The sequence below is a fragment of the Paramacrobiotus metropolitanus genome, unplaced genomic scaffold, assembly GCF_019649055.1.
Source record: "Paramacrobiotus metropolitanus isolate TYO unplaced genomic scaffold, Prichtersi_v1.0 Parri_scaffold0000111, whole genome shotgun sequence".
Classification (NCBI taxonomy): domain Eukaryota; kingdom Metazoa; phylum Tardigrada; class Eutardigrada; order Parachela; family Macrobiotidae; genus Paramacrobiotus; species Paramacrobiotus metropolitanus.
The window spans coordinates 105,696-131,031 of NW_026570331.1; the positions used below are offsets into that span (position 1 = coordinate 105,696).

The following is a 25,336-nucleotide window of genomic DNA, read 5'->3' on the forward strand; positions in this document are numbered from 1 at the left end:
ACCATCGAGTAAGAAATTGGCCACACCACTGGCTTCCTGAAAAAACGCGGAGAAAGCTGTCACTGTTAGCGATATCTACGTCATTCGCACCAAAGTCGAAATAACCCAGCTTGGGAACTGAGCTAAATAATGTGCTACACAAAATTTGCTTTAAAGACCGTTTTTATTAAAATCGTGGGTTCCCGTGCTGGGAAGGTCACGAATACCTCTATAATTACCTATCTTGAAATAGAGAAAAAATCGTCATAGCACTCGTTCCACGATTAAAACTTTTATAAAAATAATCTTAAAATGGGTGCCTATAAAACCAGAGGGTGTGTGTATTAAATTAATTTCAAAAAGGGGTCTTTCAGAAGCGATGCGAAAAGAGGTGGCTATAAAAAAGCTAGAGTGGAAAGGGGCCATAGCGATTTCAGAAAATTTTTTGGCACATCATCCGGGTTGTTGCAGTTACCCGGTACCTTTTACATCATTCTGTAGCTTGTGCAATCAGCTGACTACTTAATCGTACACTGTCCTGTATGCTTACAATAAACCGGTTTCCGTATCACATCAACCTTGAAGTTTGTGGCATTGTGAGCAATCGGCTAACTGCAAAGAAGAAACGATACGCTATCTAAACACAAACTGCTCTGACAAAACGCTGAGCTTGCATTCGGCCATGTAGAAAAGTACACTGTTGCTCACGTCCAGCTCATCAGTTACTCGTTGGCGGCGCGTGCGAGAGTCGACGGAAAAAAAGCATTCCACGGCAGCTAACACTTACAGTATTTTACCGGCAGCTAACACTTACAGTATACAGCTTTCAGTATTTTACTGGTCCATACATCGTCCCATAACCGAAGATGGTGCCGTGGCTTGTTTTGGGAATTTGCGGCCTGGTGGCGTATTTGATCTAGTAGGTGTTTGATTTTCCACAGCATGGAAATATGTATTGCACTGTATATTTTTGTGCAATTTTTGGTTTTTTTTCAGTGATGGCTACCGGAAAAACGCTTACTGGAGAGAAAAAGGCGTGCCTGCGCCTTTTCTGTTCCCTTTAGTTGGCCGATTTCTGGAGCAAATATATGTAATCTTTACAATCCTCATGCGCATGCAAGTGAAATCTGGTATACCGTGATAATGAATCTGGACGTTAAATGTGTAGGTTGGTCAAGGAAAGTTCGATTTTAAATGGACTCAAAAGCTCGGCCGCAAGTTTGGGTATAATCTTTCGTTAATTGTGTATGTTTAAGCACTGCTGATAAGGCTTTTTTAATTTATTGTAGGCTGTTCGACGGACCGGTGCCAGTAATTGTCATTTCCGATACCGGTACATAGTTCTTGTATAGTTGCCGTTTAATGCATGGTTGTGTTTTACAGTATCTACACAATGCCACATGCTCTTACCTAAAGACTTTTGCAGAAATGTTAAAAAACGTGATGGTCAAGGATTTCTCACATTTTGTCAATCGCCGGGTATGTACATATAAATGGCTGTTCCTATAATATGAGATTTTAAAATACACTTCTTTTAGGAGATTGAGGGGGTCAATGGGCCTATCATTGATCAAGCCGTCAGTGTTCTCAAAGACCAGCGCTGGAAAGTAAGCACTGTTCGCTTAGTATTTGGTATGGTCACTACGTAGCAAAAGAACACTTGTTAACGATGACGACTGTTGTGGCTTAAGTCAGCTGCATTTGCCATTTTGTACAACCTTGGCATTATTAATTATTTTTTGTTGGTTTACAATGGGATGCCAATAAAATATACCGCAACTATAACAAAACGTGCTTGTGACTTCAGGACGTACGCAGTGTGCTGGTGCCGACGTTCACGTCAGGGAAAATGCGAATGGTAAGTTAGCAGCCAAATTGGTATCCAGGGCCAGTACGAAACACACCCAACATCCGCGTTGCACTTAATGCACTGATCTGATCTTACTTATTAGATGAATCCACTGATCCATGAGTGCTGTCAGACTCTCATCCAGAACATGGACAAAATGGCCGAGGACGGAAAGGAATTCGAAGCTAAAGAGTAAGCATTAGGCCAGTCATTCTCGGAGGTAGACTACGTATCATCGCTGCGTCGCAACGTACGAGTATATAAGTTACCGTAACAATAAGGAAAGTGGCGCACCCATCATGACGGTATAGACCAGAGGTTGCCCATCTCCATTTTATTATGGGAATGGATCTCATTTTTTCCCCATTTACCATTTTTCCATACTAAAATGGTATGGATGGGGAAACTGTATTTATGGATGGAGATGGATGGGAAAAACGAAGATATGGGCGGAAATGGAAAATTTAGAAAGTAGGATAAAATGACGAATTAATACATTTCTACAACTATTTTGGTTGGAAAAATTCACAAAAACCCCCGACACATAAACACACCATAAAAGTATAAAGGTCCTCGCACAAATAGGATATAATTATAAATGACAGATATATATACAGCTCAGAACATATAGATGCAAGCAGCCGCGCAATCAATGCTATCCGCTTTCCATGGTAGTAAATCTCTACAGTGGCAGCAATGGCATACAGCTGGTTTTGAGTTCACAAGAATAAGATGTTATTAACGTCCTCGCAACTGTTGCACCGTCTGAAACAGACGGTATAAATGCTACGTATTAGATTTTTTCCTGTTTTCACTTTCGAAACTTTCTTGATACAGAATGTTTGGTCGCGTCACGTTGGACGTTATCGCATCGGCGTTTTTCGCCACCAAGATCGACTCGCAAAACGATCCCAACAGTGATTTCGTGCGGCATGCCAAGAAGGCGTTCGATTTCAACTTTACCAATCCGCTGCTCATTATTGCCTGTATGTTATTCATTTTGCATGTGACCAAGAGTACTGGCAGCCTATTACTGTACTGTCTAGCGACTTGTTTTGACAGTTTTGTTCCCAAAACTTCTGCCACTCCTCGCCAAAATGGGTTTCCAGGGCATTAATCGCGAAATCACCGACTTCTTTATTCGCAACACGGAAGAGATTGTCCGCATGCGCAACGCGTCGCAGGTATCTAGTGGGTGCTTCGGACATCAGTCTGAACAGACCACTTGAGGTGTCTTTGACTTTGCAGGATCACTCCCGCAAAGATTTCCTCCAGCTGATGCTCAACTCACTCAAGGGTCAAAGTGCCGCCACCAGCAAAGCGGCCAAAGAGGCCACGGAAACTAACGTCCGCGATGACACCGATGCCGATCACGCTGACATCCTGTCGGACGTTCTTTCCAACGGACCGGTAACACCGGAGCACAATTACACGTCGAACTACAAAATGACCACCGAAGTATATGCTCATTCACGCGAGATAAATTTAGCGTTCACAGGAGTCAATGGTTGTTGTCTTGAAGGAACTGGTCGCGCAGTCCGTCATTTTCTTTTTGGCCGGCTACGAAACCACCGCGACCACCCTGAGTTTTCTGACCTACTGCTTGACCGCGCATTCCGAGATCCAGGAGCGACTCCGCGAGGAAATCGAAAACGTGATGGGTGACCGAGAAGTAGCCACGTATGACCTCATCGCTAAGATGGAATATTTAGACGGCTGCATCAACGAGACACTGCGCATCTATCCGCCGGTGGCTCGGACTGAGCGGATGTGCAACGAGACGTGGACGTATAAAGGATTGACTGTTGAGGAAGGGAATATTGTGGCGATTCCTATCTATGCTATCCACCACGATCCCGAGTACTGGCCGGATCCCGAAACTTACAATCCCGATCGGTACATCACACTTATCAATGACGATATCAGTTTAAGTAGGATGACCACTGTGACTGCTTCCTAGGTTTTCCCACGGAAACAAGCACAATATCAAACCATACACTTTCCAAACCTTTGGTCAAGGTCCTCGGAACTGTATCGGCATGCGTGAGTATAAAACACGCAAGTGTTTTACAGATATTCAGTTAAATGGGATATGCGCGAGGTTTGTGATGGACATCGGTACGTTTAGGTTTCGCTTACTATGAAATCAAGCTGGTCATGGTCAACATTCTCCGCAAATTCCGCTTTGTGCCCTGCTCCAAAACTGAGGTATGGTGACGTATTAAACACTAAGTAGCATACCCATTTCGGTAGCACCAACCGGGCACACTTCTGTTACTCGGCTAACAGTTGCGCTTTCTTAACAGATTCCTTTGCAAATTACCGACGTGGGCTTCTTGCGGGCTAAAAACGGCGTTTGGGTGAAGCTGGAAAAGTTATCGGCCTGAAGTTCATTTTGAAGTTTGAGTTCGGCAAAAGCATTCATAGACTACTCATGTAATACATAAGCGTTCATTTTCAAATATTTTTCTCGGAAGCAATTCGCTGAAAATGTTAACAGAGCAGTACAACTTATCAGCCGATGCTGTTAACACAAATGCTTTACGAACATGTGCAATGCTATTTTCTCTATAAAAAAAATTTCTAAAATGTATTCCGCAGAAAAGCTGTATCAGTTTTTCTCCTTAGAAGTCCGTGGCAGTGAGCATTTATGCTTTCGGTGTGTAGTTACTTGGTGATCGTCAGAATGTGTAATAATAGTTTGATACCTTAAAAGGACTCAATGCTCTGTCGCAGCGGACTTATCTGCGGCCGTATTGTCAGCTGCTGTCAGTATCGCTTGTCGTCAAATCAGTCGCTTTGTAAGTACGGAGAATGCCCTTGCTATCGTGAAGCATTTTATGCTGCCGCATTTTGTGTCTTTGGATAATGAGTCAATTATAACCGTCTTCGTATCGTTTGTATTAAGATATGCTTAACATTCTTTAACACAATCTGCGGACTGGTAGAGATTAGATACTCTAGCCTCTCTTCAGACAAGAATACTGAAATTTACCCCAAGCCAGTCACGCGATTGCCACCGAGGATCGGACAAGTTCAAATTCGACATGAGACCATTTACTGCAGCTTCCGTATTGAAAGCCAACAGCATCGCGTTGCCGATTCTAGTCGTTTCCCATGTCGCCGTTTCTATGTATGCAAGATTTAGTAAATCAAAAATCAATCTAGTACCTCTCGAAGGGCTGAAACTTATATCGTGTTCTGCATATATTATCGATCTGTGATAAACTGCTTTCGCATGAATACGGATGTCGTAATTTCGGACAAATGCTTGCACGATGTCTATCCCTTGTCTAAGTAAAAACAAAGAGAGTCGGTGTGTGACATAATATTGTACTGTAGCGTTAATATTGCGCTACCGATACGACCACCCAGTTATGTTTCACCGTTTTATCGCGTTACGAATTTTTATCCATTCTAGCGACTACCTATTTCTCTTTTTTTGAATTTCTTTCAGTCTTGTCTTCGCTTCGGTTAATTTAATCTTGCTAGACTTTGCACCAAACGTGCAATAGCATAGTGTACGATGTACATGCAATTGTATGTAGTGTAGTGTCTGCCGATATATAGTTGTTATCACGACTTGAAGGTGGCGGTAATATGCTTAATATTAACCCGCCACGGAGGGAGTACAAAACCAACTAATAATCGACAATATACTTAATAGCATATTAGCACTGGCATACTGCTACCGGACACTAAGATCACAACAACGCAACAATCTCGTGACACCCCTGCCACTACATTACGCCACACTTATACAAAAATGTTTGAAAAGGAAAGCATATGCATTGCACGAGCCGTCTCTAAATGCCACTGCCGATTCAAAATCAACTTCAAGCAGATAATTTCTCCAGCTTCACCCAAACGCCATTCTTAGCCCGCAGGAAACCCACGTCGGTGATTTGTAAAGGAATCTATGATGCAAGCGCAACTGTTACCTATACGAAGTTTGCCCGGTTTGGGCTGCTGAGCTAAGATTTATTCAGTGCGTCAACATACCTCAGTTTTGGAGCAGGGCACAAAGCGGAATTTGCGGAGAATGTTGACCATGACCAGCTTGATTTCATAGTAGGCGAAACCTAAATGCACAGAGGTATGTCACAAACCTTGCACGAAAACCATGTTACTGAATATCTTTGAAACACGCAAGCACTCACGCATGCCGACACAATTGCGAGGACCTTGACCAAAGGTTTGGAAAGTGTATGGTTTGATATTGTGCTTGTTTTCGTGGGAAAACCTACGAAACAATTATATTGCTCGTTAAGTATACTTATTGAAAAAAACACCGTCATTAGCCTGAGTATGATGTACCGGTCAGGATTGTACGTCTCCGGATCCGGCCAGTACTCGGGATCGTGATGGATAGCATAGATGGGGATCGCCACAACACTCCCTTTTTCAACAGTCAGTCCTTTGTGTGTCCACGTCTCGTTGCACATCCGCTCCGTACGTGCCAATGGCGGATAAATTCGCAGCGTTTCGTTGATGCAGCAGTCAAGATATTCCATCTTGGCTATGATGTCATAAGTGGGCACTTCCCGATCACCCATCACGTTCTCGATCTCCTCGCGGAGTCGTTCTTGAATCTCGGGGTTTGCTGTCAAGCAATAGGTTAGAAAGCTCAGCGTAGTCGCGGTGGTTTCGTATCCGGCCAAGAAGAAAATGACGGACTGTGCGACCAGTTCCTAAAACACAGCTGACAATTGACTTTTGTGATCCTTAAATTTATGACGGTTGAATGTTGTGTACTTCGGTAGTCAATTTGTAGTTGGAAGTATAGTTGTGCTCGGGTGTGACGGGTCCGTTGGAAAGAACGTCCGACAGGATGTCGGCATGATCGGCATCGGTGTCATCGCGGACGGTAGTTTCCGTTGCCTCTTTAGTTGCTTTGCTGGCGACTGGACTTTGACCTTTGAGTGAGTTGAGCATCAGTTGGAGGAAATCCTTGCGCGAATGATCCTGCCAAGGGAAACACACCTCAATCGACCTGTCTAGACTAATATCTAAAACACACTGCGCACCTGTGACGCGTTGCGCATGCGGACAATCTCTTCCGTGTTGCGGACAAAGAAGTCGGTGACTTCACGGCTGAAGCCCTGGAATCCCAGTTTGACGAGCAACGGCACAAGCTTCGGGAATAAAACTGTCAAAACATGGTGCCTATTTATAAACGTATAAGTACGTGGTCAAGCCAGACTGCTGGTTGGATGCGAACTGATTACATACAGGCAGCAATTAGCAGCGGATTGGTAAAGTTGAAATCGAACGCTTTCCTGGCATGCCGCACGAAATCGCTGTTGGGATCTTTTTGCGAGTCGATCTTGGTGGCGAAGAACGCCGATGCAATCACATCCAACGTGACGCGACCAAACATTCTATAACAATAAACTTTCGAAAGTGAGGAACGGACAGGAACTACAATCTGCATACGGTACTTAGCATTTATAAACTATACTGTAGCGGTGTAGCGATACAAAAGAGATCTGTCGTGAAAACATGCATCTCTTTGGTGGTGAACTGATAATTGAACCGGAAAAATTGCAATGTGCAGCTGTACGAAATGTCCAATCCTAACATGGATTTTCTGGACTTTTGAAAGGTCCAGGTTTTGAAAGGCTTTTTCTGGACCTTCTCATGTTCTGAAAACATCCCGTGTTCTTCCACAGTGGCTTATCGGCTGATTAAAATGTATGTACAATGTGAACTTTGACCATCGTGCCGATATTGGTTGGCATGTTTTTGGTTGCATCACCTGAGTAAATCGCTAAGTTTACCAAGATCACCTACGAAACCCCCTTTTGTGGTAGTACTCCCCGAGGGGCAGCTTAGAAGTTTCCGTTGCAACGCCGTCGGTTTCCGATGATGTGCAACTTTAGTAAGATCAGTCAGATCTTACTTTTGTAACTCAAAAGTCAAAACGCTGTTGCTGTTACAGGCATCAAGGTGTTTCGTTACGGTACCTTACGTACGGTGCGGCGCATCGACGGTACATTGTCTATGTATTTCAGGGATGAGCCAATATTAAATGCTTACTCTTTAGCTTCGAATTCCTGTCCATTCTCGGCCATTTTGTCCATGTTCTGGATGAGGGTCTGACTGCACTCTTGGATCAGCGGATTCATCTAACCATGGCAAGATCAGCGCATCAAACGCAACGCGGATGTTGGTTTGTACAGTTTCCGTTATGGCTTTGGGTGTCAAAATGGCTTTACTTACCATTCGCATTTTGCCGGATGTGAAGGTCGGCACCAGCACACTGCGTACATCCTGAAATCACAACCAAGTTTTCCTATGGTAGCAGTAAATTAATTATATAGACTATAGACTAGATTATATATAGACTACGAATTTTAATTTCTGACTGCTGATTCTCCACTTGTAACCCAAAAGAACATAGGTGATTAATGCCACGGTTTCACAGAATCGTCGACACAGCTTGCTAAAGGCAGTAAAAGTTGTCATCGTCAACGAGTGCCCTTTAGCACGTGACCGTGCTCATCCGTACCCTATACGACTAAGCAACAAGCGCTTACTTTCCAGCGTTGGTCTTTGAGAACACTGACGGCCTGATCGATTATAGGGCCGTTGATCCCCTCAATCTCCTAAAAATAGTAGCAAAAATTTACAGTTTCCTCAACATAGAAACATCCATTTATGCAGCACCTACCCGGCGATTGACAAAATGTGAGAAATCCTTGACCATCACATTTTTTAACATTTCTGCAAAATTCTTAGTTAAGAACATCTGGCACGATACGAGTACTTGTACAGAAACGGCGAAGTGCACAACAATGTCGCATTGCATCAACCGGCTAACCATCACTACGAACTAGTATTATGTACCGGTATCGGAAATGACAATTACTGGCACCGGTCCGTCGAACAGCCTACATTAATAAAAAAAGCGTTATCAGCAGCGTCCAAAATTCACAAAAATTATTACGGAAGATTGTACCCAAACTTGCGGCCGAGTTTTTGAGTCCATTTGTAATCGAATTTGCCTTGACCCGCCTAAAAATTGAATGTCCGGATTTAGTGTCGTAATATATCACTGGTTACTTGCATGCGTATGAAAAGTGTAATGTAAAAGCTTGTTACATATATTTGCTCCAGAAATCGACCAACTACAGGGTAGAGAAAAGGCGCAGGCACTCCTTTTTCTCTCCAGTAAGCGTTTTTCCGGTAGGCATCACTGATAATCAAACCAAAAATTATACGAAAAAACTAGCGACAGTGCACGTTTCCATTTTTGGAAAAAGTAAACACGTACTAGATAAAATACGCCACCAGGCCGCATATTCCCAAGACAAGCCACGGTACCATCCTCGGTTATGGGAGGATGTATGGGCCAATATAATGCCGAAAAGTTGTATTATCACGAATACTAAGTCTTATATAATTTTAAGTACGAGTATTAGCTGTCGTGGAATAGTTGTTCTTCCACCGACACTCACATAAGTAATCGAGCAAACGAGTTAAACGCCAGCGAGTAACTGATTAACTGTTGAGCTATGTACTTGTCTACGTGGACGAATGCACGCTCAGCGTTTTGTCAGAGCAATAATTGTGTTTAGATAGCGTATCAATTCTTCTTTTGCAGTTAGCCGATTGTTCACAATGCCACAAACTTCAAGGTTGTGATGCGATACGGGTTTACCGAACGGGTTTATTGTAACTTTGTAAACATGCAGGAGAGTGCACGATAAAGCAATCAGCTGCTGCACAAAGTACAGAATAATGTAACCGGTAATGACAACAACCCGGATGTGTCCGACAATTTTTGCATTATTGCTGGATGCACGGGAAATCACGGGCGTTGGTAGCGTGCGCGGGAAGGAAATCGCCACGGATTCTGGTTGTGGACATTTTGAGGTTCTGTGTTTTTAAAACTCTTGAACTTTTATTAAAAATTCTTTTTAAATTCGATTTTTGGATACCTAAATACATACATCAGGAAGTGCAGTTACTTCACGTGCAGAAGTGCACGTTCAGGAAGTGCAGTTACTTCTGTTCTGTATGATGCACCATTCCGTACTGATTTAGTAGTCGAAGACACAGTTTAAACGCTTTGTCGCAACTGACTGGGTTGCTGGACAGTACTAACAATTTTCGTATCATACTAAAAGTTAACGTTTATCGCCAAAAGCCGAATCAGTCACGTTACATAGTCCGAGACTCCGAGTATAGCAAGTACTCTGCTATCGTGGAGCGCTTCACGCTGTCGCATTTTGCATAGCAAGTCAACGGCATCGTAATTATACTGTGATACGATAAGTTAATCATTTCTTGAATGATAAGATAATCATTTCTTTACACTTACAGGGCCAAGCTCCCGAAATTCCGACAAAGAGCATACTGAATTTCGAAACCACGACTGACGAACGCAAGTTGGTGCAACGCTGCATATTACACAATTACCATCGTTTTCTGTGTGTGTCTTAAGTCATCCTAATGCCGTAACAGTGCGACAGCACTGGGCATTAAATCTGAGATGTTTCAAAGAAATATTTGGAGGTACGGTTCGGTGGAAGTAGTGGACGCAAAGGGATTGGCACGTCATGGAATGATTATCGATGTGGACAAGGAACGCGACTTCACCATCGATTTCGACTACACGGGTCATCACGCCGAGAAGGTCTCCAACAGAAAGTACAAAATTTCTCGCGGAGCCCCCTTCACTCACTCCAGTAGCTTAGAGGAGGATCAGGTGCCGCGTGCACTGTTTCAGTCAAGCCCGGATCATCCGTGGTGTTGGCATCCATGTACAGTGCTGCTGCAATCCTTCAGCTTCAGTATCGTGGAGATCAACCTCGGTGATCGGGTGGTGCGAGATGTTCTACCATGGAATAGATTACGAGTGGTCAATCCCGTCCAGTGCGATCCAGGCGGAATCACGAACCAGTACGTGAAGCACAGCGTCAGACTGCCAGACAGCGAAGGACTGCGTGATATTATGAAACGCAACGGCTTTAAGAGACAATGGCACCAACAGACCGGTACGATATTTGTGAAGACGGATGAGACGAGGCTATTCTATATCGCGCCCGCCGACCATGCGATGACGAGACCTGAATGTGTAAGATTTTAGTTGTTTTGCCCCATAACAGAATTTTCTGTAGATTCTTGTCATACAGTAGCATCATTTCCAGATTTCGTGCAGAGTAATTCTACAATAATGCTCCACTTGTGTACAAGCCTGTCCCTTAATTTCCTATGCAAATCAAGATGCCGTGCCAGTTGCGTGTAACGCGTGCAACGTGTAGCGTGGCGACAGTATGCAAAATTCGTATTTTTCCGTTGTACGTTTTAGGAAAATTGGGGACTGGCTTTGTACATGCATAAGCGAACGGCAGGCTACAAATTAGGACATTATACGAGTAATATTATTACTATGATACTATCGTAGCCGAAACGGGCTGGCGATATACGGTAGGTTGGCTATTATATACGTGCACAGATTTATAGTTACTTATTTCCAGGATCATCAGCTCCGCCTAGCAAGACAGCATTTAGGAGTACAAAAAATGCCGGTAAGCCTGTGTGTTTTCTGAATCACTCAGTTTTTCATCTACGTTGAACGTCAACAATCCCTTATTTTTGGGGCAGTGCGACGATGCCGAATCCGTCAACCAACTGTTACCGCAAACCTTGTCCGAGATCTTGTCGTTACTGGATGTGCACGAACAAGCCAACTGCCGTCGCGTCTGTCGGCACTGGAATTCCATCGCGGCATCCCTGGAAACAGAGTTCGTAGAGATCCATCTCGCAAAATGCCAGGCAGACGTGCTGGCATCGGTCGCGTGGCTGCTATACAATAAGGTCACTAAAGACACCAAGATTCTGAAGTTCACCAAACAACAGTCAGGTCAGTCGCTTCCCAGCGATTACAACGATCGCCTGTTCGACATAAATCCCGGCTTTGTTCAGGACATATTGGCGATAAAGAACCTTGTCGTTCCGGTTATTGCTATTGCCCACGTCGCTATTTTTGTGCACAATCTGTTGGATTATTCGGATGAGCAGGGAATGAAAATCGCACAGTGTTTTGGGGATGTTTGTAACCAGCTGGTGTTGCAGCAGGTGGAAGTTCGTTGCTGGTCGATATGGCGGTATGGCGGACCACTGTTGCCGGGTCTTAACTTGGTTAACGGACGTGTGATGACGAAATCGGTATCAGCGGTTCGGAAAATGCGGGACTTACTGGACGCTGCCTGTCCCGAAATCAACCGCAAAAATCTAAAATGCCTGAATGAGAGACTATGCGATAAGAGTTTCTACGGAGTATGGAAGGTACGTATATCTAAAGAATTTGCGCTTCTCAAACGCAGCTGCATAACGTTGCCATATTTTCTAATTGCCGGTTCTTTAGGTGGTACGCAGCTGGCAGTTGGACGATCCTCGATTTACAAACTACGATACAACGCTGCCAGAGACCTTCACATTGGAAATGGCTGAGGTTGATTTAACATCACTGCGAAGGATCACCCTGTATGCGCTGTGGTATGACCTTAATAACGACCTCTACGATTACCGTGGGTACCATGACGACAATTGGGATTTTGGTCACAAGCCGGCCGATGATTATCACCCACCATCGTGGAGTGATCCCCTTACTGACGAGGAATTGGATTACTATCCTGAAGATTACTGCGATAAAAGTAGACAAGTGAGGACCAAGACCAAGAACATGCTGCGAAGCCGAAGAAAACTGTGAAGAATTTGTGTATGTATTGTGTAATATGGGCTTTGGAAACTCCTAGACGGCTGTCAGGAGCTGACCTTTACGTGCTGACCTTTTACGATGAAAATGCTCGGGAGAAAAAATAAACAAGCCATTCCAAAAAGAGAACATCCAGTATTCTGTCCCAGTTAATACGACGTTATTCATAATTCTGGATAACACTTGTCGCCAAGTCAGGGGCATTGTATTGTGCGAGGACAGTACACTTGCTATCGTGAAACACGTGTCGTTGCCGCTGCCACTACTTAATCATCCGCGGACTTTGGAGCGTGATTTTATAGAAGGATTAATCGAAAAATGTCTTCACATTATTGTGTGCGATACTGTGTTTCAGGGTTGCATGGTCACTACGCTTACAGATACATTCTACGGCCACACCAAACTTTTGCGCTCGTTGTACTCATATGCATACTCGTACGTAGCAATTTCTCGTCTTTAATATTTAAATTCTTATAGTCCAAGCAGTGGTGTGCCTCGGATACGAAATGTTTTTAAAAAGTATCTGGTAATACGTGAAGAATAATAGCGGATTGGCCCGTCATGGAACAATCGGCGATGTAGACAAGGAAGGGGCCTTTACCTTGGATTTCGATTTTCGATTATGCAGGTCATCGTGCCTAAAAGGTTTCCACCAGAAACTGCACAATTACTCACCACGCCTCATGCACAGATTGCGGCTGCGGAGACAACGGTGCGACGGCGCGTGTGCTCTTTCAGTCCATCACCGATCAACCATACTGCTCCGCACGGTCATCTTCTGTATCGTGGAGGTGGGCATCGGTGAGCGTGTGGTACGGGATGTGGTGGTACTGGGAATGTTCCGAGGGATCCACCCTATATGCAACGCAATCCAGACGGAATCACGCAGCAGTTCGTGAAGTCGTGAACACAACGTCATACTGCCAGACAGCAAAATACTGCGCGAAATCACGAAACATAGTAGTTTCAAGAGGGAATGGTGCCAACGCACCGGCACGATACTTGCGAAGGCGCACGAGAACAGATTCTTTTATATTGCACCCACCGCCCACGGAATGTAGAGATCGGAATGTGTATTGGGTACGTACAATTTAGTATTATGCCTTCCGCCCGAATTTTCCCACATGCTCTTCCAGCCGCGTACACCCTGGACTGCTCGCTCACTGCCTAGCGTTGCTACGCCAAAATTTTCTGGGCCTAGCTTCTGAATGCATGTATAACTAAACGCATGCAAATTTGCCATTAGTACTCGTATAATTTTAATGCCGGTGCTTAATATTACTGCAACAATCGTATTCTGCCGAAGACGATATCCAGCCTGAAACAGGCGAAAAGCGAGCTACAGAATACAGTACCTGTGTCAACGAATCAACTGAGTACGTAGTGCAGCGCAGCATCTGCCGGTATACTGGTAGCATGCGGCAAGTATTTCAAGTGTTTCAAAGCAATTAAACCCAATTAATCTAACAATTCGATGCAGAGAAAAACACAGGTTTTGTTAAAAAAAAGGAAATTAAAACCAAAACAGTAAATGGATCCACATTAAATTTACTTTTTACATAATCGTACAGCAAGAAAACATGCGGCCGCGACTTGCACGTTTTTCGGCAGACCGTTTTTCGGCAGCTGCTCTCCGCATTTCTTCGTAAAGTGCCGTACAGCGAGCCAGTTCCGCAGTCAGATATGCAGCATATTCCCTGTCCTGCAATATTTACACCAGACAGTAGACCGTCAGTCCGTAACGGTCTGTATGGGATTTTAGCAATATTATTATTGCTTAATATGTACTGTTCAATAGATCTGTCGTGTACCTATAATACAACTGGTAAGTTAATGCTGACTGTGATGTTCGGAAACCGTAGCTGATAACTAAAGAAATAAAGTTTATATCTCATAAATGTAAGTACATACTGTAAACAACCATAATAGTGTGCTAGCACTGCTATTGCTAGCAATAATAAGCAAGCGATTCTATAACGTTATAAACAGAGAAGACGCAGTTCACAAGAAACAGATAAAGAGCTACCTAATTAATAGCGTATTTAACATCTGTCTGTTATATTCGTACTGGCAAATCTTAAAAAAATACTTACGTTTCCAAAAAAGAACTTACATTGCGAAAAGTTACCGGTTCGGCTTCCCCACACATATTCCCTGCCACAAAGAACATTAAAAGTCACTAGATTAATTAATACGTACAGTCGGTACAGAAAGAAAAAATTGTCAGTATTAACTAGTACACTACAGTATGGTATGAATGATGGACAAACACATAATCATAAATGCATATGCACCGGTACGTATTTTTGGGCATGAAAGCCATTGCACGGTACCTAAGGTGCTTGCGGACACGGCCATTTTTTCTGGACAGGATAATAAAAGGATTTTGGTGCTCGGCAGTCGGCAGTACCCAGCCTAAAAGTTCACGTCAAACTTAAATCAACAATATTATTAATATCGAAAAATATAGCCCTTTATTCACCAGCTTGTTGGTACACGCAGCTGCTCCGAAATGAACCCCTGACCACATAGGACTGATTGGAGAAATCAGAAATCAATAATGGTAGCCACTGGGCACTGGCGAGAGCATGGGAGATGGTTCGGTCGTAGTCTAGCTGAATAGGCTTCCCTGGATGCTGTTCGGGTCTCTTCTGCCTGTCCTCTATATAAGCTGGACCACGGTTTAGACACGGGACGACTCTCGCTCTCTTTAGATCTCTTTCTTGCACTCACTACAAATTCCTCTCGCTCGAGCTCTTCTCCAGCCAGCCTATGCAGCCAACATCACTGATAAGCGCAAAGCAATCCATCTAAAGCGGCCTCCCTCACCCCTGCCCTCCATCCCGGACCGTGATCCAGTATCTGGTTGATAAGTCTGTTCCGGCTGCATTATTCTGTTGCATTGTATTACGTGCCTTACAGTACATCCATAGCATTGACGAAGTGTTTTTATTATGAATATCCTATTTGTTTTTGTACTAACTGTTGATACTTATTAAAGGTTAGTACTGTACATCCATGATCCCATAATTTGTTTCCTATATCTGCTGCCTCTGATGTGCAGTTCTTGTAGAAACTACAAAAAAGATTCATGTGTAAAGCAGAGGAGTGCAAACACTCTTTCATCTTATTGTTGGTTCCGTTGCCGAAGTTTTGTTTACAAAACTTCTGTTTATAAAAATCCAGGGCAGCCTATTCAGCTCGTGGGGAAACTCGCAAGCACACTACTATGTATATCATAAAAATTAACACGGATTTTTTTGTATTTATTTCCCACTGTCCAATGACACAGCCGTTGCTTAAAATGACACAGTGTGTGTCTTTCAATAAAGATAAAATTAATCAGCCTTACGAAACAACTCCACACAAATTATTCCCCTTTATAATTTAACGGATGAGTGAGTACCGGAAAAGCCGAACAAAAAAAATAATACACCATTAATTCCAAATAGGTGATCAATTTTAAAACATGGCACATGGCGAACTACAAAAGGCAGATGGATCGTTCTGCAGGCAGCAATCCCAAACACCGTAACCCGTTTTTTTTTTATTTCGTGATTTCCTCTAACACACTACTACGGAAAATTAATCCATCATTTTTTTCAAGAATTATTTCTCACTGTTTCCAAAAGCACAGTATATTCCTCCGCTAAAAACAAATCCTATAACAAATAAATCCACACAAAAAATCCGCCGCTTATAAATTAATTGGAACGCCGCTGATCACTGGTATAATACCGCGTCGGACCGGCGGGCGGGGGCGCTGCCGTCCCCCTCGCACTGGGCGCCCCCCGCGCCGCATAATACGTCGTCGGGCGCGGCTGCTGATGCCCGTAGCCCGCGCCACTATACGACGCCGCGTAGTTAGCCGGCGGCGTGTAACTCGGATACCCCGGCGCGCCCCCGCCCCGCCCCTCTTGATACTGGCTCCCGGAGCGATGATCCCGCTGCTGGTAGTCGTAGCGCGTGTCCCGCTGCTGATAACCATACGAACTTGGAGCTTGGTAATCATTGCGGCGGTTGTCATAATTCCGGTCGTAAGGACGGCTGTCGTAGTGGCTACCGCGCGGGGGTTCGCTGCGCTGGTTGTACTGGTGATTCCCGCGGTAGTCGTCGTTGTAGCCGTTGTTCCAGCGTTCACGATCACGTGATTGGGAGTGATTGTAGTGTGGAGGGTCGCGGGAATGATAGTCGGGACGCTGTTGGTTGTTGTGGCGGGATTCCTCGCGGAACCGGTTGGGGTTGTCCTCCCAGCGGGCTTCGCGTTCCTCGTTGTACCCGCGACGCCCGTCGTTGCCCACCGTTCTGTAATAATGATAGTGAGCCGCTTAAAAAAACGTGACATTTCACAAGAAAAAATTATATTAACAAATCAGGATTGAAATATAACAAAATTCCATAAATCTTTTAAACAGCGGAAACAAAAAAACTAACAATAACTCTTAAGAACTTGCAACTTTCGAAACACCTTAATGAACATTTTTTTATAAGATTTAATTTTTCTGTTTTCCATTTCTTTATATTAATTTCTCCAGCAGGTATTCCTGAACACCACGGATCAGGTCACCACGGTAAAAAAGAACGCATAAAAAAAAGGAAAAAAATCACAGGGAGACTCAAATGGTATCTATAGCTCATGTAAGCTAATGGCAGAATTCATAGAAGGTGAATAGAGCAGACAGTTCATGCCCTTGCACCACATCTCTCACTAAAATGTGTAGTATAACAACCACAGACCGTTAGTCAAACAAACTCAGCATTTTAATCGAAATTTCCAACCAAATAATCAAATGTCAATAACTTAACACACGAAAAATTTTCAAAAACCTACAAACCATTTTCCCATCACTGCTTTTTACTGGCAAATTATGCACAACCATTATTTGCACGTCAATAACTATGATACTACCATTAGTCTAATTAAGCGAACCACTATAAGAATTAAACACAGCAATATACATTGTAGAAGGTGCGCCTCAATGGAAAACTGGACATAACGGACATAATTCTAAAACCCAATCCGACATAGCGGACAAAATTCTCAAAATTCTCAATCAATCTACACAAATCAGAAAATTAAAAAAAAATAAAATAATCATTTTGCAGAAAAAATTAGCATTATATTAATTATTTTGTACTGATTGATTAAATTTTCGCAAATGCTAAACAGTCATTTTGTGGAACAAGATTTTTACCGTTGAAAGAACGATCCCCGATTACTGGACGCGCCGCGCAGCATCCGGTGCGCCGAGCCATCCAGCCGCACCGGGGTGCGATTGGCATCGAATCCCAAGATGGCCCGGCCCTCTCCCAACACCTTGGCCGGCTCCTTCGCCCCTTCCAACCGCACGGCCAAGAACTTGTAATCCAGTTCGTACCAGGGATCGCGATACGCGACACTCAGCGCGCGGTTGACCGCCACCTGCGCCATCGACGCGTACGGCGGTTCCAGGGGGCGGAAGGGGATGTACGCCCCCGCATCTCCCGCTACCAACCCACCCATCCCGAAAATCAGCCTGTTCTCCATCGTCACCCAATTTTCCACGGCGTTCTCCGTCTCCGGGTAGAATTTCTCCTTTAAACCGGGTTGAAATCAGCAAATTTTAAACGTTTCTCATTTCCAGATTAAAGACATTTGAAAAATCAGAAACGGGATTTTGAGAACACAATGAATCGACTGTTGAAAATAACAAAATCTCTGTTACCTTTATTGAATAACTTTTAAAAATTATTCACAAAACTAAATTTTGAAAATTCATTTTAAAATTAAAAATTTTATTTCAAATCATTTCAAAAATGGTCGAAAACCAAAACTAATCGTAAAATAAAGTTCGAAATGAATTTTTAATATTAAAATTTGAAATTAATTTTTTAAATTTAAAATTTCATTTAACTGCAAAAGCAGTTTCAATTCAAAAACGGCTGAAAACCAAAAATAAACGGAAAATAAAATTGTGAAATTAATTTTTAATTTGAAACTTTCATGTCAGTGTAAATAAGTTCCATTTTAAAAACGGCCGAAAACAAAATGCATCCAGAAAACAAATTTTTAAAATTATAAAAATTTATTTCAACTCAGTTTCACTTCAAATCGTCCCAAAACCGGGCCAAACCCATCTGAACCTTGTCCGTACCTTCAAATCCGTGAAAATCGTATGCCGCTGCCCGACAAACAACAAATTCTGCCCCAACCCATTCCGCCTTGCCTCCTCCGCCGTCAGGGTATCGTACACCGTCCCCAGCGTCCGCAACAACCGTCCCTCATCGACAAACGGCAGGAGCGCCACGCCCTGCCAGGCGAATTTCTTCCCGTTGAGATCCACACAGAAATCACTCGGGTAAAAGTCCAGGATGGGCGATTCGGGGTCGGACATCAGTCGGCGCCAGGCGGTGGGCAGGAAGTTGCCGCTGGCCGCCGGGAAGACGCCCATCAGCTGTTCCAGCGGTTTAAACGGCTGGGTGTGCTTCGGGAAGGTGATGCGCAGTTGGTCAATGTGGGTGAAGTCGGAGGCGAAGGGCGAGTAGTGGTAGGGATAGTACCACGTCCAGGAGGGACAGCCCTGGTAGTAGTACTGCAGGACCCAGCACAATCCTTCGACGTAGGCGTGGACGATCTCTTTCTGGAACTGCCAGTCGCCGTCGATGGCCACGGCGAATTTGTTCATGTAGTAGCGCTGCTTCCATCCGTCTTCACCTGCAAAACAACAATCAATCACGTGAACCATAACAGCATGTTATTGTTATGCAGCCCATAGACGACGCGTCCACAAATGTTTCTTACGTTTGTAATATTTTTAATTTCAATATTTTTATTATAATTTTGTATTACATCGATACGAAACTTATGAAGCATAGTAATTAATTGTTAAAAAAAATAAAAATGCGAGAATGGCTGACGAATCATCTACGATGTTGATGTTCAAACTATGTAAATGGGCTCTTGCTACAATACACACTTTGCCAAATTGCTGCAAAAAAGTAACAGGGTATTTATCTGGCAATTTTAAAAATCCATTATGAAAAATTTAACAAGTCCAATATTGTAAGAGGGCTCCGCGGCAAGCTGTGCAACATTACAGCGGTTTCGTAGTGTTGTGGCACACTGCTGGGGAGGCGTTGTCCCGTAACATTATTGTCAAAGACTCAAAACTGTCGAGAAATGATTTCCACGAAAACTTGAGCTGAGAATGAGTAAAATCTTTTTTTCTTTCGAAAATTAGATTAACCCGTGAATAAAAATATGATCTACAGTGGGATTCTATACTTCGACGTTTTCCGCATCCGGACATCTTCACAGCATCGATTCGCGTACCGGACACCCGAGGCACGATATTCTTTGCGCTGTTTCCCATAACAAAACTTTTCAAAAATTAATTACGTGATAATCAGTGTTTTGCTACAAGCCTGCACACGAGGCTCATACAAATGATCATTTTTCTATTTTGGAACAACGCAGAGAATAATACCGCGTGTCTCGGGTGTCCCTTACGCGAATGCGTATTGTGAATATGCCCGGAATAGGATAAACGTGGACCTATCAGATTTTTCATTTGAATGTATCTTTGTTAGCGACGCTTGTCTCTCATTGTATACTGTGAATAAAATTTCCTTATTATCATTTCAGAGAAAATCTTGCCAGTCACTCATTGTCGACAACGTTGCACGCGGGATGCCGGCGGCTTCGTAGTGTTGTGGCAGGTTTACGGTTGATCGATGGATGAATTAACGATTAATAAACAATTTTTCCTTTTAAAACATTAGCTTATGCTACAGAAAAATGCATTTTAGTGAAAACATTCAACACACAAAAAATACGAAAAAATTCTATATGAAAAAATTCAACACACGAAAAATACGAAAAAACAGCTACATGAAAAATACGAAAAAAAAATCTAAATGAAAAATACGAAAAAAAATCTAAATGAAAAATAAGAAAAAATTCAACACATGAAAAATACGAAAACAAACTGGTCCGGTACGACTGCACTTACAGTAACACTGTAGCGATCACTGCACAACTGAATTTTTACCTAATCGCACCACATCATTGGGATCCTCATCGTCATCCTGCCCATCCCGACTCCCCATCCGCTCCAATCCACCGGCCACACTAGCCGGCCGTTGAAACCGCTCCCCGGACGGCGAGGCACCCGGGTGCCGGCCCCCCGCGGGGCTCTGCGGCGCCGACGCCGGCCCTCCGATCAGCATAGCGCGCAGTGCCTGCGCCGAGGTCAGGTTGGTATTCTGGGGCTGGGCGAAGCGGAAGGAGTCCACGCGGGCCTGGTGGATAGTCTCGCGGGCGTTGCTCAGCGGCTGCGGAGCTCCCCCGCGTCCCACGGCGGCCGGGGAGAAGGCGCCGTTGAGGGCGTAGGCCGGGCCGTCGGAGCGCCGGCGTTTGGCGTCGCGGTCGTCCTCTTCGCCGTCGCGGCGGCGTTTGGCGCGTTCACGCTCTTTCTCGCGGCGCCGATCGATTTTGGCTTTGTGCATGCGGTTTTTCAGGATGCCGTCTTCCATTTTCCCTACATGTGAACATCTGAATTAGCTACGACTATGAACAATAATAATTTGAATAATAATACGGAATAACTATGAATAATTTTTAATTAACAAACAGCAAAAACGCTGCACGTAACATAGCGCACGTAACATAGCTGTCAATAGCGTTCCGCGGCATGCTGTACTGCATCACCGCGGTTTCGTAGTGTTGTGGCAAACGCTTCGGTGACAATAAAGCTATTATGTGTTGTCAAAAGTAGTCATTTAGAAGTCTCCAGGGAAACTTAAATTAATATCTTGGAATTTCTTTTTTCAGAGGATTTTCTTAACATGCGAATGAAAAATACGGCTACAGTGATGTCTGTAAGAAATTACAAAAAAATTTAACTTTAGAAAAATAGCGAATAATACTGATACTGTAATTAACAACTGATTAATACGAACAATTAAAAATAACAGAAATATAAACAAAAATAAAACAATGTCTCCAAATTACAAAACAATTACGTTAAAATGTATCGGGGACGAAACTGATATACTGCAGACTCAACTCTGGAATAAGGATGCGATGAAAACGTCAAAACGGAGTGCACTGTCTCCAGAACGAACTGATGTGAGTCGTAAGACCAAGAAACCAAACGAATGTGATGGTGCAACTTCCATACGGTTCAAATTTCAAAGCACATTACTCCGTGCTCAAACTGCAGCCGTAAAGTAACTGGAATGTCCGAAAAGGTTTTACTGATTTTACGCAAAATCAACTCAAAATGTTTTGGGCAAAAAATTTCAGACAATTAAAATGGAACAATCTATACGAGCACAGTGAATTTCAACAGACACGATAAATTACTCTAATTTTTAATCCATAACAGATTAAAATCAAAAACAGAGCTGGTTCAATTATCAGATAAAAAAATTCAAAAAATAATCAATAATAATTTACGACAGATATTCCAAAAAATTCCGGAAGTGCTTAATTAACATCTATTTCTGTTTCGGGGAAAAACGCCTTACCGAGTTCGGTGAGGACATGCTGCACCCGCTCCAGATTGACGAAGCCGTTCTCGGTCAGATATCCGCCGCTGCGGTCGGCGTTGGCCTTGTACAGATCGATCAGGCGGTCGATGGCGCCCTCGCGGATCTCCAGGGAGGGCAGATGCGGGAGGAAATCGTTGCCCACGAAGAAGCACATGAACACCCAGTCGTCGATGGCCCGCTCCAGATCGAACCCGTACGACACGGCGTGGTCCGGCTTCAGCTCCTGCTCCAGGTACTCGCGGAGGACGGATAAACGCAGGAAGATGAACTCGGTCGCCGGTGGTGGCGCAGGCGGTTCCTGTTACAACGATTTATTCACTATTTAGACGGGATTTATTATTATTTATTAGTATTTAGCTTTATTAGTATTATTATTATTAAATTTATTATTATAAAGATTTCTTAGTATTTAGAAAGAAAACGCAGAATATCCATCCGCAAAGGTTCGCAGTCACATAGAGAACACCGGCACTAATCCGAATTATGTAATTAAGGAAGTGATTTTCGCTATGGCTAATTAAAAGATTACTGTAACCAAGAAACCACGCAAAATTACTACAGCAGATCAATCAAACAGCGTAAAAATAGACACCACGCTGTAGAACACATGTACACAATGAAAACAACGACCAAAACTCACAGTATTACTTACTGTTAATACTTGTTTGAGAAAAAATGGCAAGAATGCCGAGAACGACGCAGCAAGAAATATGTAATCGTTTACAAAGTTTCAAAATGAAGTACTCTTTCCACGAAATTCCCGAAAAACGATAAAATAAACCGTACAGGGATACCGATGAAGATTGTATTATATGCACACGACAAAAACTAAAAATAAATACTGCTTGTAGAGAGAGTAGACGTTAAAAATCACTCTGTATTAGTACTGGTTTCAGTCTGCGTTAAATACGGCGATTTTAACTGCGCTTTGGTCAGTGTATCGTAAAACCTGAGAAATTAAGCCAAAAGAATACAAACCCAGCAAGACCCACTACCAGACAACTGATTCGCTGAATGTTTTGCATGAGTTTATGCGCACCTGGTCGTCAACGGCTTTGGCCTTGCCGGTGCACATCTTCATCTCGTGGCCCATCTGTCCGCACAGCTCACAGGGCTTGGGCTGGCCGGGTTTGAATTCCTCGCGGATAATGGTGAAGTTGGCCTCGTGCGTGGCCAGGCCCAGCATAATCAGATCGGCGTCGGCGCCGCACAGGCAGTGGTGCGTGTTGGGATCGTGCTGGGGATTGGCGCGCTGTTTGCGGATGAAATCCATGATCTTGTGCTCACCTGCAGAGGGATGCCATCCACCGTAATATCAGACTCATAACTTTTTCAAATTCAATTATAAATGCCTATTCTAAATTTTTTTTATGCCTATGCATATATATAATTAAAATAAAAGCTGCTTGCCGCTGCTGTTAGGGCTGATTGAGCATATAATCTCACCATGAATATTTCCTGGCAATTTTACAAAGATTTATCATCATTCAAAATCGCCCACTTTCAAATCATCATGGCAAGCAAATTCAAAATGGCCACAATTTTACTAATACTGCAGCTAAGCCTTAATCAGAATGATAATACAGAATAATTTTGATTTAAAATTCACTTTAATTGGTATTAATTTGACGCTTACCTTCTCCGGGGACGTTGGCATCCGACAGGATCACCGAGATGCCCGCCCATCCCGGATCGTTGTTGAGGCGGTTGTGGACGTAGTAGCGCAGGTTCTTGGCCAGATTGTCCATGAACTCTGTGCCCGGTGTGATGCAGTTGCTGTCGAATTTCTCAGTGGGATCCTAAACATTGTTCGATAAATATGTCATAAGTCATAATGCTCTCTTCTCTTTTCGAATTAAAAATTGCAAACACTGACGTCACATAGAAATGCGCCTGAAACAGATGGAAAGTGGAAACACGTGACAAGTGACGACAGTTGAGCAGACAACATGTCAATTAATATAAACATTTTATATAACAAACGAAAATTAATAAAACGCTACTCCCAGTTTGCAATACGTCATAAGGGCAAGATACACTGAAATTAACTTTAAAAAAAGTTACTTTAAAAATCGTTATTTTACGGTAATTTCAAAAACAATTTATTTTAATTTGAATAACAAATTTATTACTTTAATTGCCCAGGTATATCTAAATTATTTAAGCAACTGCAAAAAGTGGTACATATTTATCAATTTCGCATGTATTGATGAAAGTATTTATTGGTGCATGCATAATATAACGATTGACGGATAACGCCAAGATTAAACAGCAAACATTCAAAATATTTTCGCCAGATTTTCTTCACGCTTTTCTTCCATCATCGTTATAAAAACAATTAAATAACAACTACGCGAATCAAGATTCAAGGGCCAATAATTAAAATTATAGCACGCAATATACGTGTCCAATTATTTTATATCACAGGCACTGAAGCACAAGTAAAATCCCATTAAATCCTTCAAATGCCGTAAACCTTGGCGTACCTGCTGCGGTTTCTCCGGCAACCTGACACCTTCCTCGCGCAACCGCTGCTTCTGCCGTCTGATCTCCTCCTCCTTCTCCACGGCCTCCTTGGACGAACGGAACCGGCGACTGCGCTGCTGGTTCATCTTGGCGCGCGGCGCCACCCCGTCGATGGCCATGTACAATAAGCGTCGCGGCCGCACAATGTTGAAGATGCGATCAATGTACTCGAAGATGAGCAGCATCATCTCCTCCTCGTTGCGGGGCGCCGGCCGATCCTCGGGATGGCAGCACGGGTGGATGATGCCGTTCATGTCCAGATAGAGATTATCAAACTCCACTCCGTTGGGATTGGGCAGGGAGGTGTCCACCGGGACACTGCCGCTGGCGTCGTCTTCCAGTGCGCGCGAGCGTTCTTCAGTGGCGTGCACGACGATGGAAGGGTACTTGCGGCTCAACCAGCGGAAAAACGCGGGGACGCCCATGATTGACGACGGATGCGGATGATTACACGCACAATATGGTCTACTAAATTATTTCCAAGGATATTCTAACAAATGTTTTTAAAGTAAAATGGATTTTACTAAAATCTGTCACGACTCCAGAGCAGAGAAGCTGAAAAACGGGTAAAACCGTAGACTTGAAAATATGACGTCGAAATTTGCATGCTGTGCCACGCGAGGCGCCTGCGTAATGGAGCACCCCACAGCAGCGCGTAGTTACGTGCGGGGGTTTTGGATTTTTTCGAGCCGGCTGAAATTTCTAAAGGCGGTGTTTGTGGG

General features: G+C 43.5%; 4 protein-coding genes across 4 annotated transcripts; 2 read left to right on the forward strand and 2 right to left on the reverse strand.

Annotated features, from left to right (window-relative positions):
* The first annotated feature begins 644 nt into the window (after positions 1-644).
* On the forward strand, positions 645-4,543 carry LOC129597885 (cytochrome P450 3A8-like). Its single transcript, XM_055495582.1, has 15 exons — positions 645-898; positions 976-1,069; positions 1,148-1,203; positions 1,269-1,312; positions 1,406-1,458; positions 1,518-1,586; positions 1,787-1,837; positions 1,932-2,020; positions 2,666-2,814; positions 2,891-3,012; positions 3,077-3,286; positions 3,351-3,724; positions 3,789-3,871; positions 3,957-4,036; positions 4,135-4,543. Exons 1-15 carry the CDS (start codon positions 846-848, stop codon positions 4,213-4,215), a joined length of 1,608 nt encoding a protein of 535 aa, XP_055351557.1. The 5' UTR covers positions 645-845; the 3' UTR covers positions 4,216-4,543.
* LOC129597884 (cytochrome P450 3A24-like) lies at positions 3,392-9,325 on the reverse strand. The gene is made up of 15 exons (XM_055495581.1): positions 9,105-9,325; positions 8,933-9,026; positions 8,790-8,845; positions 8,678-8,721; positions 8,502-8,554; positions 8,368-8,436; positions 8,051-8,101; positions 7,868-7,956; positions 7,061-7,209; positions 6,856-6,977; positions 6,584-6,793; positions 6,146-6,519; positions 5,989-6,071; positions 5,831-5,910; positions 3,392-5,745 (listed from the first exon to the last, which is right to left on the reverse strand). The coding sequence occupies exons 1-15, from the start codon at positions 9,155-9,157 to the stop codon at positions 5,665-5,667; spliced, it is 1,608 nt and encodes a 535-aa protein (XP_055351556.1). The 5' UTR covers positions 9,158-9,325; the 3' UTR covers positions 3,392-5,664.
* A 184-nt stretch (positions 9,326-9,509) lies between these two features.
* Positions 9,510-13,307, forward strand: LOC129597905 (uncharacterized). The gene is made up of 5 exons (XM_055495605.1): positions 9,510-9,706; positions 10,157-10,910; positions 11,314-11,364; positions 11,441-12,124; positions 12,204-13,307. The coding sequence occupies exons 2-5, from the start codon at positions 10,326-10,328 to the stop codon at positions 12,546-12,548; spliced, it is 1,665 nt and encodes a 554-aa protein (XP_055351580.1). The 5' UTR covers positions 9,510-9,706; positions 10,157-10,325; the 3' UTR covers positions 12,549-13,307.
* Positions 13,308-15,937: 2,630 nt separating this feature from the next.
* On the reverse strand, positions 15,938-25,175 carry LOC129597898 (5'-3' exoribonuclease 2-like). The gene is made up of 8 exons (XM_055495599.1): positions 24,575-25,175; positions 23,725-23,887; positions 23,128-23,375; positions 22,065-22,386; positions 20,585-21,073; positions 18,689-19,248; positions 17,750-18,129; positions 15,938-16,859 (listed from the first exon to the last, which is right to left on the reverse strand). The coding sequence occupies exons 1-8, from the start codon at positions 25,037-25,039 to the stop codon at positions 16,259-16,261; spliced, it is 3,228 nt and encodes a 1,075-aa protein (XP_055351574.1). The 5' UTR covers positions 25,040-25,175; the 3' UTR covers positions 15,938-16,258.
* Between the last annotated feature and the right edge of the window lie 161 nt (positions 25,176-25,336).

Excerpts from the sequence above, each read along its gene's own strand:
- LOC129597885 (XM_055495582.1), top strand. The coding sequence starts at position 846 with ATGGTGCCGTGGCTTGTTTTGGGAATTTGCGGCCTGGTGGCGTATTTG. Across the intron at positions 1,587-1,786 it reads TCAAAGACCAGCGCTGGAAA|GACGTACGCAGTGTGCTGGT; the intron begins GTAAGCACTGTT and ends TTGTGACTTCAG. Across the intron at positions 3,013-3,076 it reads GCATGCGCAACGCGTCGCAG|GATCACTCCCGCAAAGATTT; the intron begins GTATCTAGTGGG and ends TTGACTTTGCAG.
- LOC129597898 (XM_055495599.1), bottom strand. The coding sequence starts at position 25,039 with ATGGGCGTCCCCGCGTTTTTCCGCTGGTTGAGCCGCAAGTACCCTTCC. Across the intron at positions 23,888-24,574 it reads TGCCGGAGAAACCGCAGCAG|GATCCCACTGAGAAATTCGA; the intron begins GTACGCCAAGGT and ends AACAATGTTTAG. Across the intron at positions 18,130-18,688 it reads CGATTTTCACGGATTTGAAG|GAGAAATTCTACCCGGAGAC; the intron begins GTACGGACAAGG and ends CCCGGTTTAAAG.
- LOC129597884 (XM_055495581.1), bottom strand. The coding sequence starts at position 9,157 with ATGGTACCGTGGCTTGTCTTGGGAATATGCGGCCTGGTGGCGTATTTT. Across the intron at positions 8,102-8,367 it reads TCAAAGACCAACGCTGGAAA|GATGTACGCAGTGTGCTGGT; the intron begins GTAAGCGCTTGT and ends TTGTGATTTCAG. Across the intron at positions 7,210-7,867 it reads CAGGAATTCGAAGCTAAAGA|AATGTTTGGTCGCGTCACGT; the intron begins GTAAGCATTTAA and ends TTATTGTTATAG.
- LOC129597905 (XM_055495605.1), top strand. The coding sequence starts at position 10,326 with ATGTTTCAAAGAAATATTTGGAGGTACGGTTCGGTGGAAGTAGTGGAC. Across the intron at positions 10,911-11,313 it reads CGATGACGAGACCTGAATGT|GATCATCAGCTCCGCCTAGC; the intron begins GTAAGATTTTAG and ends ACTTATTTCCAG. Across the intron at positions 12,125-12,203 it reads GTTTCTACGGAGTATGGAAG|GTGGTACGCAGCTGGCAGTT; the intron begins GTACGTATATCT and ends CCGGTTCTTTAG.